Raw genomic sequence first — 13,108 nt, 5'->3', positions numbered from 1 at the left:
GTCCTGGGTATTTAACTTCAAACATTGGGTGTTGCAAGAAATATTCCCATAACACAAACCGAACGTGAAGAAACTGAGCATTGTGCACTTTTAACAAGTAATTAAGACTACATTTATGAACATTGCTTAAGTTTTCCTCAATCCTCAGGTTATTTAACAAAACAAAACTATACCTAGGCTCTCGTAACGTCTCACAGGAGTAATTAAGTAATTTTAGATCGATAATAATAATTGTTCTGGAGGAAATATTAAATTTACATTATTTTAATTCATTTGGCGCTTTTCTCTTATCCTTAAAACAGATTGAAAATAAATTAACTTCTGTCTCGATACTGATGTAGCTTGATGAAGATTTAACTTATTATAGTAAGTTACGCGTATAAAGTGTTCATAGAGTCGCGGGGTCTATTGATTTACTTACCTCATTAAACATTGAATAATTTATACTAAAACAACAAACACCGTTTTTGTATTACATTTAAATATTAAATAGCCTACACATAACCTGAACTATTAGTCACTTTGTCAAGAATTTATTAGGTATTTGATTACCTAAGAAGGCAGACGTAAAAAATGCAGGTAACCTGTTTTAGGTAGTTTACTGTTATAGTCCGAATTTATTTGTGTTTTAAACATTCACGTTTCATTAATATTCAACGCATTATGTTACGATTTTCTTTTTTCAATGAGTATTATTATGTATTTAGTAGTGTTCCAGTTGTTGCTATTTTTTCAAGTCAACACTTTGATACAAGTACCTAAGTGAAGGTCTAATTTTAAATAAATACAATACTCATCGATATTTACAAAGCAGACAAGAAGACATTATGGCAAGAAAAGCCGCTTTCCAATTTCCTTGTGCCGACAGTTCACAACTAACTTTTCTTAACATTTGACCTCATTTCCAATGATATTCTGTGTCCATATAGGATATTCTGACGTAAAGATCAGCACGGTATAAAGTAGTAGAGTTTTCAGGCTCATCGGCGTACGTAGTTCCACAATACACCGCAAAAAATAGTAAAATATCAATTTACACTACCGAGAAACGTAACCATAAATCTCCAAAGAGATACTAGATTAATGATGATAGACCAACGAAAATTACCTGTTAGATCTTATAGTTAACTATTAATAACAGTGTCACCGCTCACACAATACCTATGACGCACATCGGCCATTAGTTTCCTTCAGCCCCAAACCCTAATAACTATAATTAGGAGGCCAGTGATAAATTAGCACTAGTCTCCTAACGTACCGACAACGAAACTTTATGATTCGCACCTCCTTGTTAATCATTCGAGATGACTCGAAATACGCGACTCATTGATTGACAAATTGACATGATTCGCTATGGGGATTTACCAGAACACGGCTTTGATTGTCGCAACGATAGGGCAAATAAAGACGAATCTGCAAGTATAAGGCTGTTTAAGTTGTTTAAGACACATTTTCTTTCTGTTTGTCCCGGCCGTAGTAGCTTTAGTGCAGACATCATTTGATTGAGAGTTATTTTATATAAGTAAGAAGGTCTTTTGTTGCTTAAAACGATCTTCGTTACTTGCTTCCTCCTTCAAATATACTTTAATCAGTTCTTGCACCTTTGCTTCCTCAATTTTCAACTATAGTAACTGCAAAGAAGAATCCACTTTTCTACTAGCATCCACTGGCTAGCTCTGGACTTTCTTCAACATGGAGTATTGAACTAAATGCACGCTCGACGTAACGTTCCCAGACACTTCAATATTCTGTCGCCTGCACCTGACTTTTTGAATATCTTGCAAAGTATCGACTCAGAGAGGAAATGTTTAGAGTAGAGGCAAACTTTTCCATTTTCCATAATGGTCAGTACAGAAATGGATCGTAATTTTCTCTTAAACGACATTTCGTCGAATTTTTTGATTGTATTTATTATCAAAACAAAACGCCAATAACATTTTTACGTCAACACCAGCTGGTAGATAATCTGTGCATGTATTACGCAAATAATATAATTTATCAATCATGCATGTATGTGACTATTTATCATAATTAACTGCGATCTTTATCGTCTAATTATGATAATTCTCATAATAAAAGCTGTTCGATTATCCTTCTGTCGTTTCTTTATGGAGTGAGTTCGATCACACTCAGAAATGATGTCAAACTAACTAAGGATTATGACGACAGCAATAAGAACATTAATCAATACGGCAATGCATGTATCGGTTGTCAGACTATTGAATTGATTTACAATTATCATAAAGAATTTTACATAACGCAAAAACCATCGAACAATGTTAAACGAGGAAAATGCTTTGCGTGAAGTTTTCCTTCTTACTAAATATTGGCACTAAACCGCAGATATGTGTCTATACAGGATTCATAAGTTTTCAGAAAGAAATCTCGTAATTTAGCTACAAAATATGTCCAAGCTTCGACCGAATTCAGGGACGTTAAGCCCTTCAGCCACAATCAACAAGTCTAGACGACGATCAATATACTCGCTAAAGCGAGACAGCATTCGTGGGAAGAGGACAGACGGTGTTCATTTTCTCCTCTGCTCTACAGTCCTTAGCAAGGCTGTAGGGGAAATTCACAAAATGCTGTGTCGTAGTATCTTTTGATAAACGCTTTGAATAGAAGATAAGATTTTACAATCTACGATGAAAAATATAGGCGCGCTGATCAAGTTAAAAATTAACTAGAACGCTGACGTAATTTTTTTGAAGTTTGGAGGGGTGGGTTGGCTATAGTCTTGTGGATAAAACAATTGTATTTCAATAATAGCCTTTGATAATAGCAAAATGGATCCTTGAATGACAAAGAATTGACGCATTTTTACGTAACATAGGTCAAGTCTAGATAGTCAGGTTCTGTATCTGACACTGAAACACTGTCTGGTTCTTTATAATCCATCAACATTGCAAAGTTGTTACGTGCAGCATTCTGCCTACGCATTTCATAACAATGGACGCAAGAGTCGGCAACTTCTAGTAAATGTAGTACTAAGCGACGTCGCGTCGGGGAAGCGTAGTACCCTCCATTCTAGTGCCCCCCTTCCATCATGTCGTCCGTACCACTACAGACGACTTTTTCAAGGATAAAAACGGGAGGCATCACATAGAGCATTCAATTTGTCAGCACATATGTCTTCTTCCCTGTTACATCATTCGGTAGGCAGGAAGCATGAGTAATACAAGAAGGATTCTACAGTTTACATTCAGCGTTAATGTGAGTGTAATTAATTACATGTAAATGTAGCACTTATTCCTAAGAATAAAACCCTAATAAAAATCAAAACATTGAATAATACGTCAACGCACAAAGCATACCTACCAATTAAAGAGATTTGCACCGAACATAAAATTTTATTAACCATTTTCAATTCGAAATGAACAATTGACGTCATGACAGGAGATAACTACTTATCGAGAGCAAACAAACACGCGTGTCTCCACGTTATCATGCTGAATTATCTGTTGATAAACGGATCCTAGTTGCGAGTAGTTTCACCAGTATCTATGAATAGTTTATTTAAGTCATGTGGAATGAGAAAGTTAGGAATAGAAGACGAAGAAGACGCTAAGGGTGACCGTCAGACTGCAAAGTGTAGATAACAACCAACTAGTGACGCAGAGCTCCAAAATAGATAACGCATTTGCGTCAAGCGCACATTTTTCAAGCAGTGTAAACGGAGCGCGTGCCATACATGATTTCCTGGCAAAATATTCGCCAGACTTGTGCCGATCACGCATCTCCTTGCTGATCACGCTTTCTTTATTTTACCAAGCGCAACGCAATGATTCAAACTGTCTAGGCCACATTTATTATCTATTTTACTCCAAGATGGATGGTGTGGAATTTGCGTTTACTGCCTTTCGTATTCAAATAGAGACATTGAAGACTGGGTACAATGTAAAAGAAACTCATACTAGTTACTCTTCCATCTGAACGTAGGTCACTAAAGGCAACAATGAATGAACAGTTTCTCAATGTGAACTACGAAACCAGAGACCAGACATTGGAAACACCGAATATCTGGCCGTCACCTTGGTGTTAACGTCTCGCACTGAAAAAAGTTAAATAATAAAAACAACACGATGCGTGCACCGGAGGCAAGGTCGATGCCGTGGTATTTCAGGACGCGGCAGCCAGCCGCCGGCGCTCGTTTCGACCTCATCCAACCGACTACGCTGATTCACTGATTGATAGCTGCGTTCCTTGAAACGAAACGTTTCGCCAAGTTTTTCAAATTACTTTTTCGGCGCTTTGTTTATATTTACCGGCCGATTTGCACCACTGCTGAATGCTGCTCATACATTTCCCAGTAAATGAACACGATTGGATAAATTCGCGAAAATATTTTCTGCCAAAGCCGGTAAATTTAAACTGGTCAAGATTTCAAAGAACTTGAGCAGTGCTGCTAACAATTCTTCTAAATGTATAAGAAAGCTTTGAAAGCTTTCCTCCATCTAAAGCGAGGCATCTTTTATGAGATTGTGTAAACATTTAACCGGATTTACGGTATCTCACTTACTTGTTAAAAGCTTACCATGTACATATCAAACACAGTAAAGCAGGCTGAGGCGAAGGCCGAGGGCGTCAGTTATGTTATTTTGGTGCATTCATTCAACGTCGCGTCCTCGTAAGTCACTTTCTGTGGTGCGTCATCTTCACCGTCGATTCTAAACAAAAGTCTTTATTTATATTCCGCTTTATAGTGGTAGGAACCCTGAAATCGATGTAATCGCCAGTTAAAAAGTCGTTCATAAACGACGCAGGCCGTGCGCCGTGAGTCATTTACGACGACGACGAACAGTATTCGGCCAATGACCCACTTCGGTGCCATAGACTCGTATAAGTAGACTCATACCTGATGGCTATTGTCGTGAACACTTTGACAACATTCATTGAAAATCTTCCTGATTCTAGCAATCTGCGACTATGATGACCCTAAAGACATAGCAAAAACGTAATTGAGAAAATTGCAGATTTTGACAATCAGGCATACTGAGCTAGCTATCTTTCATACCAGCTAAATGGACTACGTTAAATAGAGACCATTAACTTGACCTCGTAAAATGCAACGTACACCGTATCTCACACAAACATACTTCAGTTTGAAGTTTACAAATAGAAAGTGACCTTTGCAGCGACATTTTGCTCCTATCGCTCTTGAGTAAAATTATATTTTGAAATCCGTTGCATCTTACAAAAAGCCGAATAGCTATTTATCGTATAAAAAAACATAAGATTTGAAGTACACATCATGTACTTTCAAAAACGGTTTTTACCGCTATTTAACAATGACATATTCACACGGTCGCTGACACTTTAAGAAGACTCAATCGTCTGTTCTATATCCCGCCTGGTTGCTATGCAGGCACTTACTCCTCAGATAGGACGTTGGCATACATTCGTTGCTCAAGTCAATTTGGGAATGTCGGTGGCACAATAAATAAATTCTAAATTAAAACATAAAGTTCAAGTTCTTTGAGCGAAGTCTTCTAAAGTAAAACAACACGGTTGAACAATGGTATTCATATGTTTAATTAGTAAACTAAATTCAAAACTTGTATGTACCCCAAATTGGTCGGAGTTAAGCATATGGCTTAGGAACGTGACCAAGTTCGGCAGGTTGGTTTTAGTTGAAAATGTGATTGCGGTTTTGGTAAGCTAATAGTGATTAAATTAAATTCAATGATCCGCAGGTTGGTAAAAACCTCTTGAATGGTGTAAAAAACACGTAAAAGAGTTTTTTCCATCTTTGCTCGCCATTGATTTGTGGTAATACTTGGGAATCCCCGCCAAATTTTAATAGGCAGAAAAAGTTATGACACGAATTTTGTTGTTCTCTTGATTCACTGTGAGCACAATGCGACTTCAAAAGGGTACATTTCAAGATTACAGATATACAATGAATTAGGGCTTGCAACTTTAGGAAGTCTTCGAATTCTGATGATTGTCGTAAGACGTAATTCCGCTCAACCCAGTTACGTCTTCTGACTTTATTATGAAAATTCGTATCAAACCAAATTATTTGTTTGTTGACGACGTATTGTGACCGCGAAAAAACTTCCTATGGGCAAATTCTGTTTTCTGTCACTGCAGGCCCCTTCGATGGTTTAACATCCATAGTAAATAAACGAGTAATGACCTCTCAGATACCTACTTCGTCAAACGAGTTTAAACTGACTTTTCCTTATAGACTGTGTTTAATATCTACACTTCCACAGGTATTTCATTAGGCTACATCTTTTTCATGTTTGCGACAGATTCCGGATTATTCAATGTTTCTTTCGTTATCTTTTGCGTCATTCTGACGATATTCGTGTGCTACCGTCAAAATCATTAGAGATATTAATTTCAGGTCCCTCTTTTGCTCGTATGTAGATAGAATTCAAATCAATTATTAGTCGTTCGCTTTCTCCAGTAAAGATAACTTCGCTAAAGTTATGCCTGGTTACATCAAAAAAATTCTTCATACATAAAGTAAGTCTTATCTATTCTGATAAATATCGACGTAGTATGAATTTACATTGTTTACAGGGCAGCGATGATCTACCTATTTTCAGTTAAGGTATGATTTATTAAGTGCGTAGTGGTATTTAACGCGACGCCGTCTAAGTCTGATGTTATTAATTTGTAAAACAGTTTAATTTACTGATTATAGCTCCCATTTAGATTTCGGTATGTTAATCGCCTAGATAAATTAAATAAGTTTCAGATCCTAAGTACCTAAAACGCTATTGTCTTAAAGCTTTTATGCATTATGGAGCTGGTGTTTTTATATTAGAATAGATAGGGAATATTGTGATATTTTCCGTTTATTAAGCCGATATAAATGAATTATCCCGTGTTAGCAACTCCTTCGTCATTTCGATAAACGAGTTGCGCCGGATGAAAAACATGAATGATAGTAAAATTTCAGTACCTACCACTGAAATTACATCAAATCTTATCTTATTAGATAACTATGTAGGTAGGTAACATGTTCTTTAGTTGACTCGGTTTGTTTGTCCTTTGTATGTTTAATTTTTAATCAAAACTTGGACTTCCCAATACGAATGGAACCTCAAATGTGTAACGTAACAAAGATACCTGTTATGTTATTGACATGATATTGATGTTCGGTAAATCTAGATAATAGCAAATAAAGGATGGGTCTCTTGTTATTGTTCGTAGGCGTAGTGACGATGCCTAATAATTGACTAGTGTTTGATAGTAAGGAGGTAACATAGTTTATGAATCAGCATGTACTTAGATAGATAGCATGTGCATTAGGTGTCGTAACTATCGATTGGCATCCCTTACCTCAGTCTTCGTTATTCGATGTCGTGCTAACTTAACGACGGCAAAATTTCCCTTGCCAATGGTCCTCTCGATGTCATAAAAACCCACCCTAATAGGGGTTTTCGCAGGACGTTCTCGGTCCGCCATTGTTGATTATTTTATTATAATCATCAAATTCCACTTAGATTTTTTAACACTTCGGAGGATTTATACAAAATCATCCACAACACTTTTTTGTTTTTATCCATCGAAATCAGTCAATGATGCACACTAAAATTAGAACGAGTAAGCAAGCACACAACATAAAACGCATGTATAATCCCTTAATACGTCATTCAATAAATAAATACCGTGTTTTGATTGTGAATTACGCGATTCGTTACTCCCTAGTTCGTATCAAAGACACTACATAACGTGTTCCGTATAAATAAACAACACTATTACAGATTGTTTTAAAAACAGCATAGGTAATCACATGCTGAACAGTTAATATTCTTCATTGTATACAAAATTTATTTACAATTTATAGAAAATCGCGCAGAGGCGGCGTGCGCGTATAACACGCTTGGAACACCACGTCACGCCGCCGCCTCACCGGCTGTCAACCGGGTACTGAACTCGAGTCTCGGTCTACAGTCGATCGAGTCGAGTACTCGTAGAACCAAGCACACCACCTAACGCGGCGGTACACGCGCGCGCTTTCAGTTGCCCGCCAGCCATGTTGATTCTCTTCATGACGTCAACAAGGCGTTCAGCGCTAAGTCGCACTACCTATAATGCATGCCTTATATAGTGTATGTATGGTACTTTTAAGAGACGGAAGCGCCGTTTGTACAACTCTAAACACCATTTTAATTCGCTACATTTGTAGGTAACAAAGACAATCGCTATATTATACTCTTGATTGATGCATTTCCCCGCATTGTGTGATTGGCTCGCTTTTGATCCAATTTCCTACAAAATCATAACAGGAGTACCTACATAAAATATTCAGTTAACTTGATGGTGATGCTCAATGGCACCTTTTGTTATTTCAGAAGTAGTTCGGGTAGTTGTATCTTTTTTCTAACCGTATCAAATAGTATTGCCATGTTTCGTATTGATTACAAAAGCGATTTAATGTCATAGTCAATGCAATTTTACATAATTTAATGGGGGAAAATACTTTAGTTCATCCTATAAATGCGTTAAATACAGCGTAAACCACAAATAGATAATCTGAGAATTATTAAAACAAATGATAGTCACCTCTCACAGTCAGATTTGAATTGATGATGATAGGCAACGTGGATTCTTAAAATTCTGCAAAAATCTGACCTATCATGTTTCCAAACATCAACGCATAAAAGCCGGAATAAAATTCTAATTTTCTCTGTTGCACTGTGCGTTGAAAAGATAATAAGGTATTATGTTGATTCTGTAAGGTCAGTGTGGAACTCAGTTTCGGACCTTTCGTCGATCATGATACTGGTTTTATAGTTATTCGTGAATACAATGAGATAAATTATTTAATAAATACTTAAACCCGTTGCTATTCAGGATCGAACTTATCTAAACCAAAGTATGCATTTGTTATAATTTATTTTTATTTCCTTTTAGTAGCAACATCAGCTCTACTTTTTCACTATTAGCAACATTGGATAACGTTTCAGGTCGGAAATGTGTAGTACAATTTAAGCATTATTAATTTTCTTTCTTTGTCTGATTGCCTACATTTTCCGATAAGAATAAATGAATAACGACTATCCCAAATATACTACAGTTAAATAGTATTTGTAATGCGACTGATATTTTTTTGCAATGTGATTGTGGAAGGCATTGGACATATTACAAATTTCGTATATTTTCAAGAAATATTTTCAGAATTCTTATTTACTGTCTCATCATTTTACTAATATATGCCTATTTTATTCTAAGAACGCACATAGATACAGTCAGATCAAGTTTATATGGGAACTGTTGCTTTTATACTTACCAAGATGTCGGTGATACTCTTCTACAATTTTGACAAGAAAAAGATGTATGTATCGTCATAAAAGCTAATGTGGAATTTATATGAGCTTATAATCGTTTGAATGTGTAAATAATTATAGCTAGAATAACGTCAATATGAATCAACTTACCGAAGAAAATGTTCAGAATATGAAGTGCAGTCAAAAAGGCACTAATATAAAAAACAAAAGTAAAAAGGCCAAAGATCCTTCTGAAAATCCGGACGAAATAAGTATATCTAATCAAGAGAATTTAAGCGATACATTAGCCAATACTCTTCATATTAATAACATCAATAGTAACCTAACTAATGGGACGAGCGATCATCCAAACGGCAGTCCCGAAGGTCCCAAGGATAAATCGGAAACCCGAGAAGACGCCACGAGCGGGGACGTGCAGGATGTAAATAGTGTACAGTGTAGTGATGGGATGTGTAAACGAGAGTGCAAGGACACGCCTGCCCAGCACACAGGCAGGTGTATTTACGATGATGCTTTAGAGAGCCTTGGCAATGCTATCAGTCACGAGGAGCAAGAACCTCAAGATGAAATTGAAATAATTTCCTATGAATCTGAGCTACAAATGCCAGAGATCATGAGACTTATACAAAAAGATTTGTCAGAACCCTACTCAATCTATACATATAGATATTTTATTCATAACTGGCCTAAGCTTTGCTTCTTGGCAACTCATGAAGGGAAGTGCATTGGTGCCATCGTTTGTAAGTTAGATATGCATCGCAATGTTGTGAAAAGAGGCTACATTGCTATGTTAGCAGTCGACGAAAAATATAGAAAGAGAAAGATTGGCTCTAGACTGGTTCGAAAAGCAATACAGGTATTTATAATTTTTGCTACTAAATTTGCTTACAAATTATTTGTAAATCATAATGTATAATAATTACTAGACTTAAAATTGTGCTCATTCAACATAATTACATATTCCAATTGCTTTCCAGTGAGAAACCCGTTGAAAGTAAATAATGTTGCATCCAATTGTTTCAGGCAATGATAAACGACAATGCAGATGAAGTAGTTTTAGAAACTGAAATCACAAATAAACCAGCACTGAAGCTCTATGAGAATCTCGGCTTTGTGCGAGACAAACGCTTATTTCGATATTATCTGAATGGTGTAGATGCATTGCGATTGAAATTATGGCTTAGGTGAAATAAGTAGGTATCTAAAGAGAAATTCTCAATGTTGTGTTACATACTTCTGGAGGCTGTACAGTCTCAAGCATATATAAAGCAGATTACTGTTGTTGAAATGGTGTAACCTTCTATTGCCATCCATGAGGATTTAGCCAAATGTATAGTTTGTTTCAATTATTTTTTAGTCATGTGATAATGTTTATCTAATTTATGTGTTGAAATTGTTAATGAATTTTTCACCAATTATTTTATATTTTGATTGTAAGATTTTAAAGTGGTTAATATCCAATCTAAATACACAACTTTGAAGAATTATACTGTAGTCACTGTTTATTTATATTTGTCACCCTACTGTATGTTGATTTTTATCAATGCAATCAATATCGTTTTTTTTTCATACTAACTTGACAAAGGTAGACATTTGTATCTACTTGTCTTTTATGTAATGTTAAATAAATAAATATATGAAGTCCTTGAATTCATAGTAAAGTATTTGAACAATAGTATACATTAGATTTTATTTTTGCCCTATCTGAATCCAGAGTTAGTGATTGATATAAATTAAATCCCATGATTTTTCAAATAATTTATTATTTATTGAGTATTTATTCAAAATGTAAATGTAGCAGTGTTGGTTGAAGCAGCATCATATATAAATGTATTGTTGACTGGTTTGTATTGTTTGGTAACAATTTTTATGGCTTCATGAGCCACACAGCCTCCCAAAAAGGCTGATACACTATGTATTTCAGCACCCCCATACCGGCACATCTCATGAACATGATCATCCTTTGGGAATGGAGTGCATGAGACATCACTGAGGAGCTTAGTCACACAAGCCTTTAGCTTTGCAATATCACCTTCCGGTTCCCAATCACCTGGAGCTCTGCAATGTTCTGATGCAAACATTTCTGCAGCTCTTAGCAATATGTAATGGACCATCATAACATCAGGTTCTTCTAGGTACCTGGCTATATAAGAAGCCACAGAACTGGACAGTTGATACTCTGAAACAATGCTTGACCCACTAATTAGATGTAAATCGTGTGCATGCCTGCAGAACAATTTCACATCAGCCTCACTGATGTTCTCACAGTGTAATTGGGCAACAATTTGTTGCACTTTCCTGTACACAATTTCTGCATCCATTGAAGATTGTGTCCTGTACAAGTTTTGTAACTTGATGTAATGGTCTGTTGATGCAGTCATGTCTGGCAGGACACCTTTCACAGGAAGTTTACCTTTTCCTTCACCTTCCACAAATCCCCTCAAAGCTGAGCACATGATCCAGAATGGGGCACTCTCTTTAGTTAGATTTGTAGCTGCACTACAGTATAAAAGCTCTTGACTCTTTGCAGGCAAGTATGTAGGAATTAGAGCTGTATTTACTGCTCTAAGTGCTTCTTCAAAGTTTTCTTCATTAATTGGGCTGTCATTTTCATCTCTTCTTATAAAACTTTCAATAATAGCTTTGATCTCGTTTTTCTCCTTCCTGCTCAATGGCCAGCGATTCTGATTATCAATTTGCCATTTTTTGACTGCTTTGTATACAATTACAATCCATGGTATGTGGCCATGGTCTTTCAAATCAACAGTATCAATATCAAAACTATCTAAGAAGTCTGACAAAGCTTGAAATGGTGCATCTAAGCGTAGATCTGTTTGTTCATTATCTGGGTGGGTTTCAATTACAGCATGTTCCCTCATTTGAATTCTAAAGGATCCTAAAAACCCAACTGACCTGCATAGAATTAAGGGGACATTAACATCCCATAAATGTTGAGCTAGACTTTGTATAGTTGTTTCACCAAGTGTAGTAGCTATAACTACACTAAAGGTCCTAAAGAAATCTGGGTTTTCCTTGAGGATTTGATCTGGGGGTTCCTGCACCGCATGACCTTGAACTGCTGGATTTAGTTCCAGTAATAGTCGCAGCGTCTCTGATCCTCTGTTCAAGCCTTTACTAGAACACTCCAAGAAAAAGTTACTTCCGATATCTTCATCGCTGACTATTTTATCATCAACTATAGTGATTGCACCAACGCCAGGTAATACTATAGACTTTAATATTTCAGTACCCAAGGCTGTGGCGTTTATTAAACAGATATGTGCATGTTCGAGAGCTGATTGACCGTGGTCTCCCCATAAACGAAGTTGCCGGTCGTACTGCTTCGTCTTTTCACTTTGTTCCGGCGATTTAGGTGACGGCGAAGCCATAATAGTAATGTTATGAATAACTTTTAAATGTGTTTAAGATGAGCACCTGCGGTATAGGCAGCTTTTTCAGAAACTACTGTTTGCTCCTTATTGTGTTTATTGCAAAAAGTACAAATTCTGATCCTAAGCTTCATGAGACGGAACGACTTAACTTGACGTTGACAGTTGTCATACGTCAATATGGATAAAGAAGAAGATAGAGATGTACCCTGCGGAATAATTGCGTGATCCTAGCTGATTGTCGGCCAAGGCGGTTGTTCTCTCATACAAGGAAATCAGCCAGCTGCGCAGGACATATTATTATTCGTAAACACAGGTGCACTTCCTATTTCATCACTCTCACAGTCCGAAAGTGATGGAAATGGAAATCCAATGCGGCGGAGAGAGATCAGGCGCAGGACCGACGTTAAAGCTCTCTCCGTTGCTTGAGTGATTCAATCACCAATTTCTAGACTCACAAGACGATGTCGG

The 13,108-nt window shown here is 36.7% G+C and overlaps 3 protein-coding genes across 5 annotated transcripts in view; 1 reads left to right on the top strand and 2 right to left on the bottom strand.

The window, feature by feature from the left end:
• Positions 1–8,010, bottom strand: part of LOC124636142 (serine/threonine-protein kinase SIK2-like) — a 36,029-nt gene extending 28,019 nt beyond the window's left edge. Inside the window, exons 1-2 of one of the 3 annotated variants that reach the window (XM_047172076.1) lie at positions 4,856–5,189; positions 4,520–4,714 (exon numbers count right to left, since the gene is read on the bottom strand). Coding sequence is in view for 1 of the 3 variants with exons in the window: in XM_047172074.1 (XP_047028030.1) it covers positions 7,297–7,422 (126 nt within the window). In the remaining 2 variants the exon portion in view is untranslated. Of the gene's footprint in view, positions 1–4,519; positions 5,190–7,296 lie in introns of those variants that run through there. The other 2 variants (XM_047172074.1, XM_047172075.1) reach the window with 2 other exon arrangements.
• Positions 8,011–9,051: 1,041 nt separating this feature from the next.
• Positions 9,052–10,742, top strand: LOC124636146 (N-alpha-acetyltransferase 30-like). Its single transcript, XM_047172080.1, has 2 exons — positions 9,052–10,104; positions 10,272–10,742. The coding sequence occupies exons 1-2, from the start codon at positions 9,385–9,387 to the stop codon at positions 10,434–10,436; spliced, it is 885 nt and encodes a 294-aa protein (XP_047028036.1). The 5' UTR covers positions 9,052–9,384; the 3' UTR covers positions 10,437–10,742.
• Positions 10,743–10,993: 251 nt separating this feature from the next.
• LOC124636144 (NEDD8-activating enzyme E1 regulatory subunit) lies at positions 10,994–13,033 on the bottom strand. Its single transcript, XM_047172078.1, has one exon. It carries the CDS (start codon positions 12,635–12,637, stop codon positions 11,030–11,032), a length of 1,608 nt encoding a protein of 535 aa, XP_047028034.1. The 5' UTR covers positions 12,638–13,033; the 3' UTR covers positions 10,994–11,029.
• Positions 13,034–13,108: the final 75 nt, after the last annotated feature.

The sequence above is a fragment of the Helicoverpa zea genome, chromosome 14 (genome assembly GCF_022581195.2).
Source record: "Helicoverpa zea isolate HzStark_Cry1AcR chromosome 14, ilHelZeax1.1, whole genome shotgun sequence".
Lineage (NCBI taxonomy): Eukaryota > Metazoa > Arthropoda > Insecta > Lepidoptera > Noctuidae > Helicoverpa > Helicoverpa zea.
This window is presented reverse-complemented; position numbering and strand designations above follow the sequence as displayed.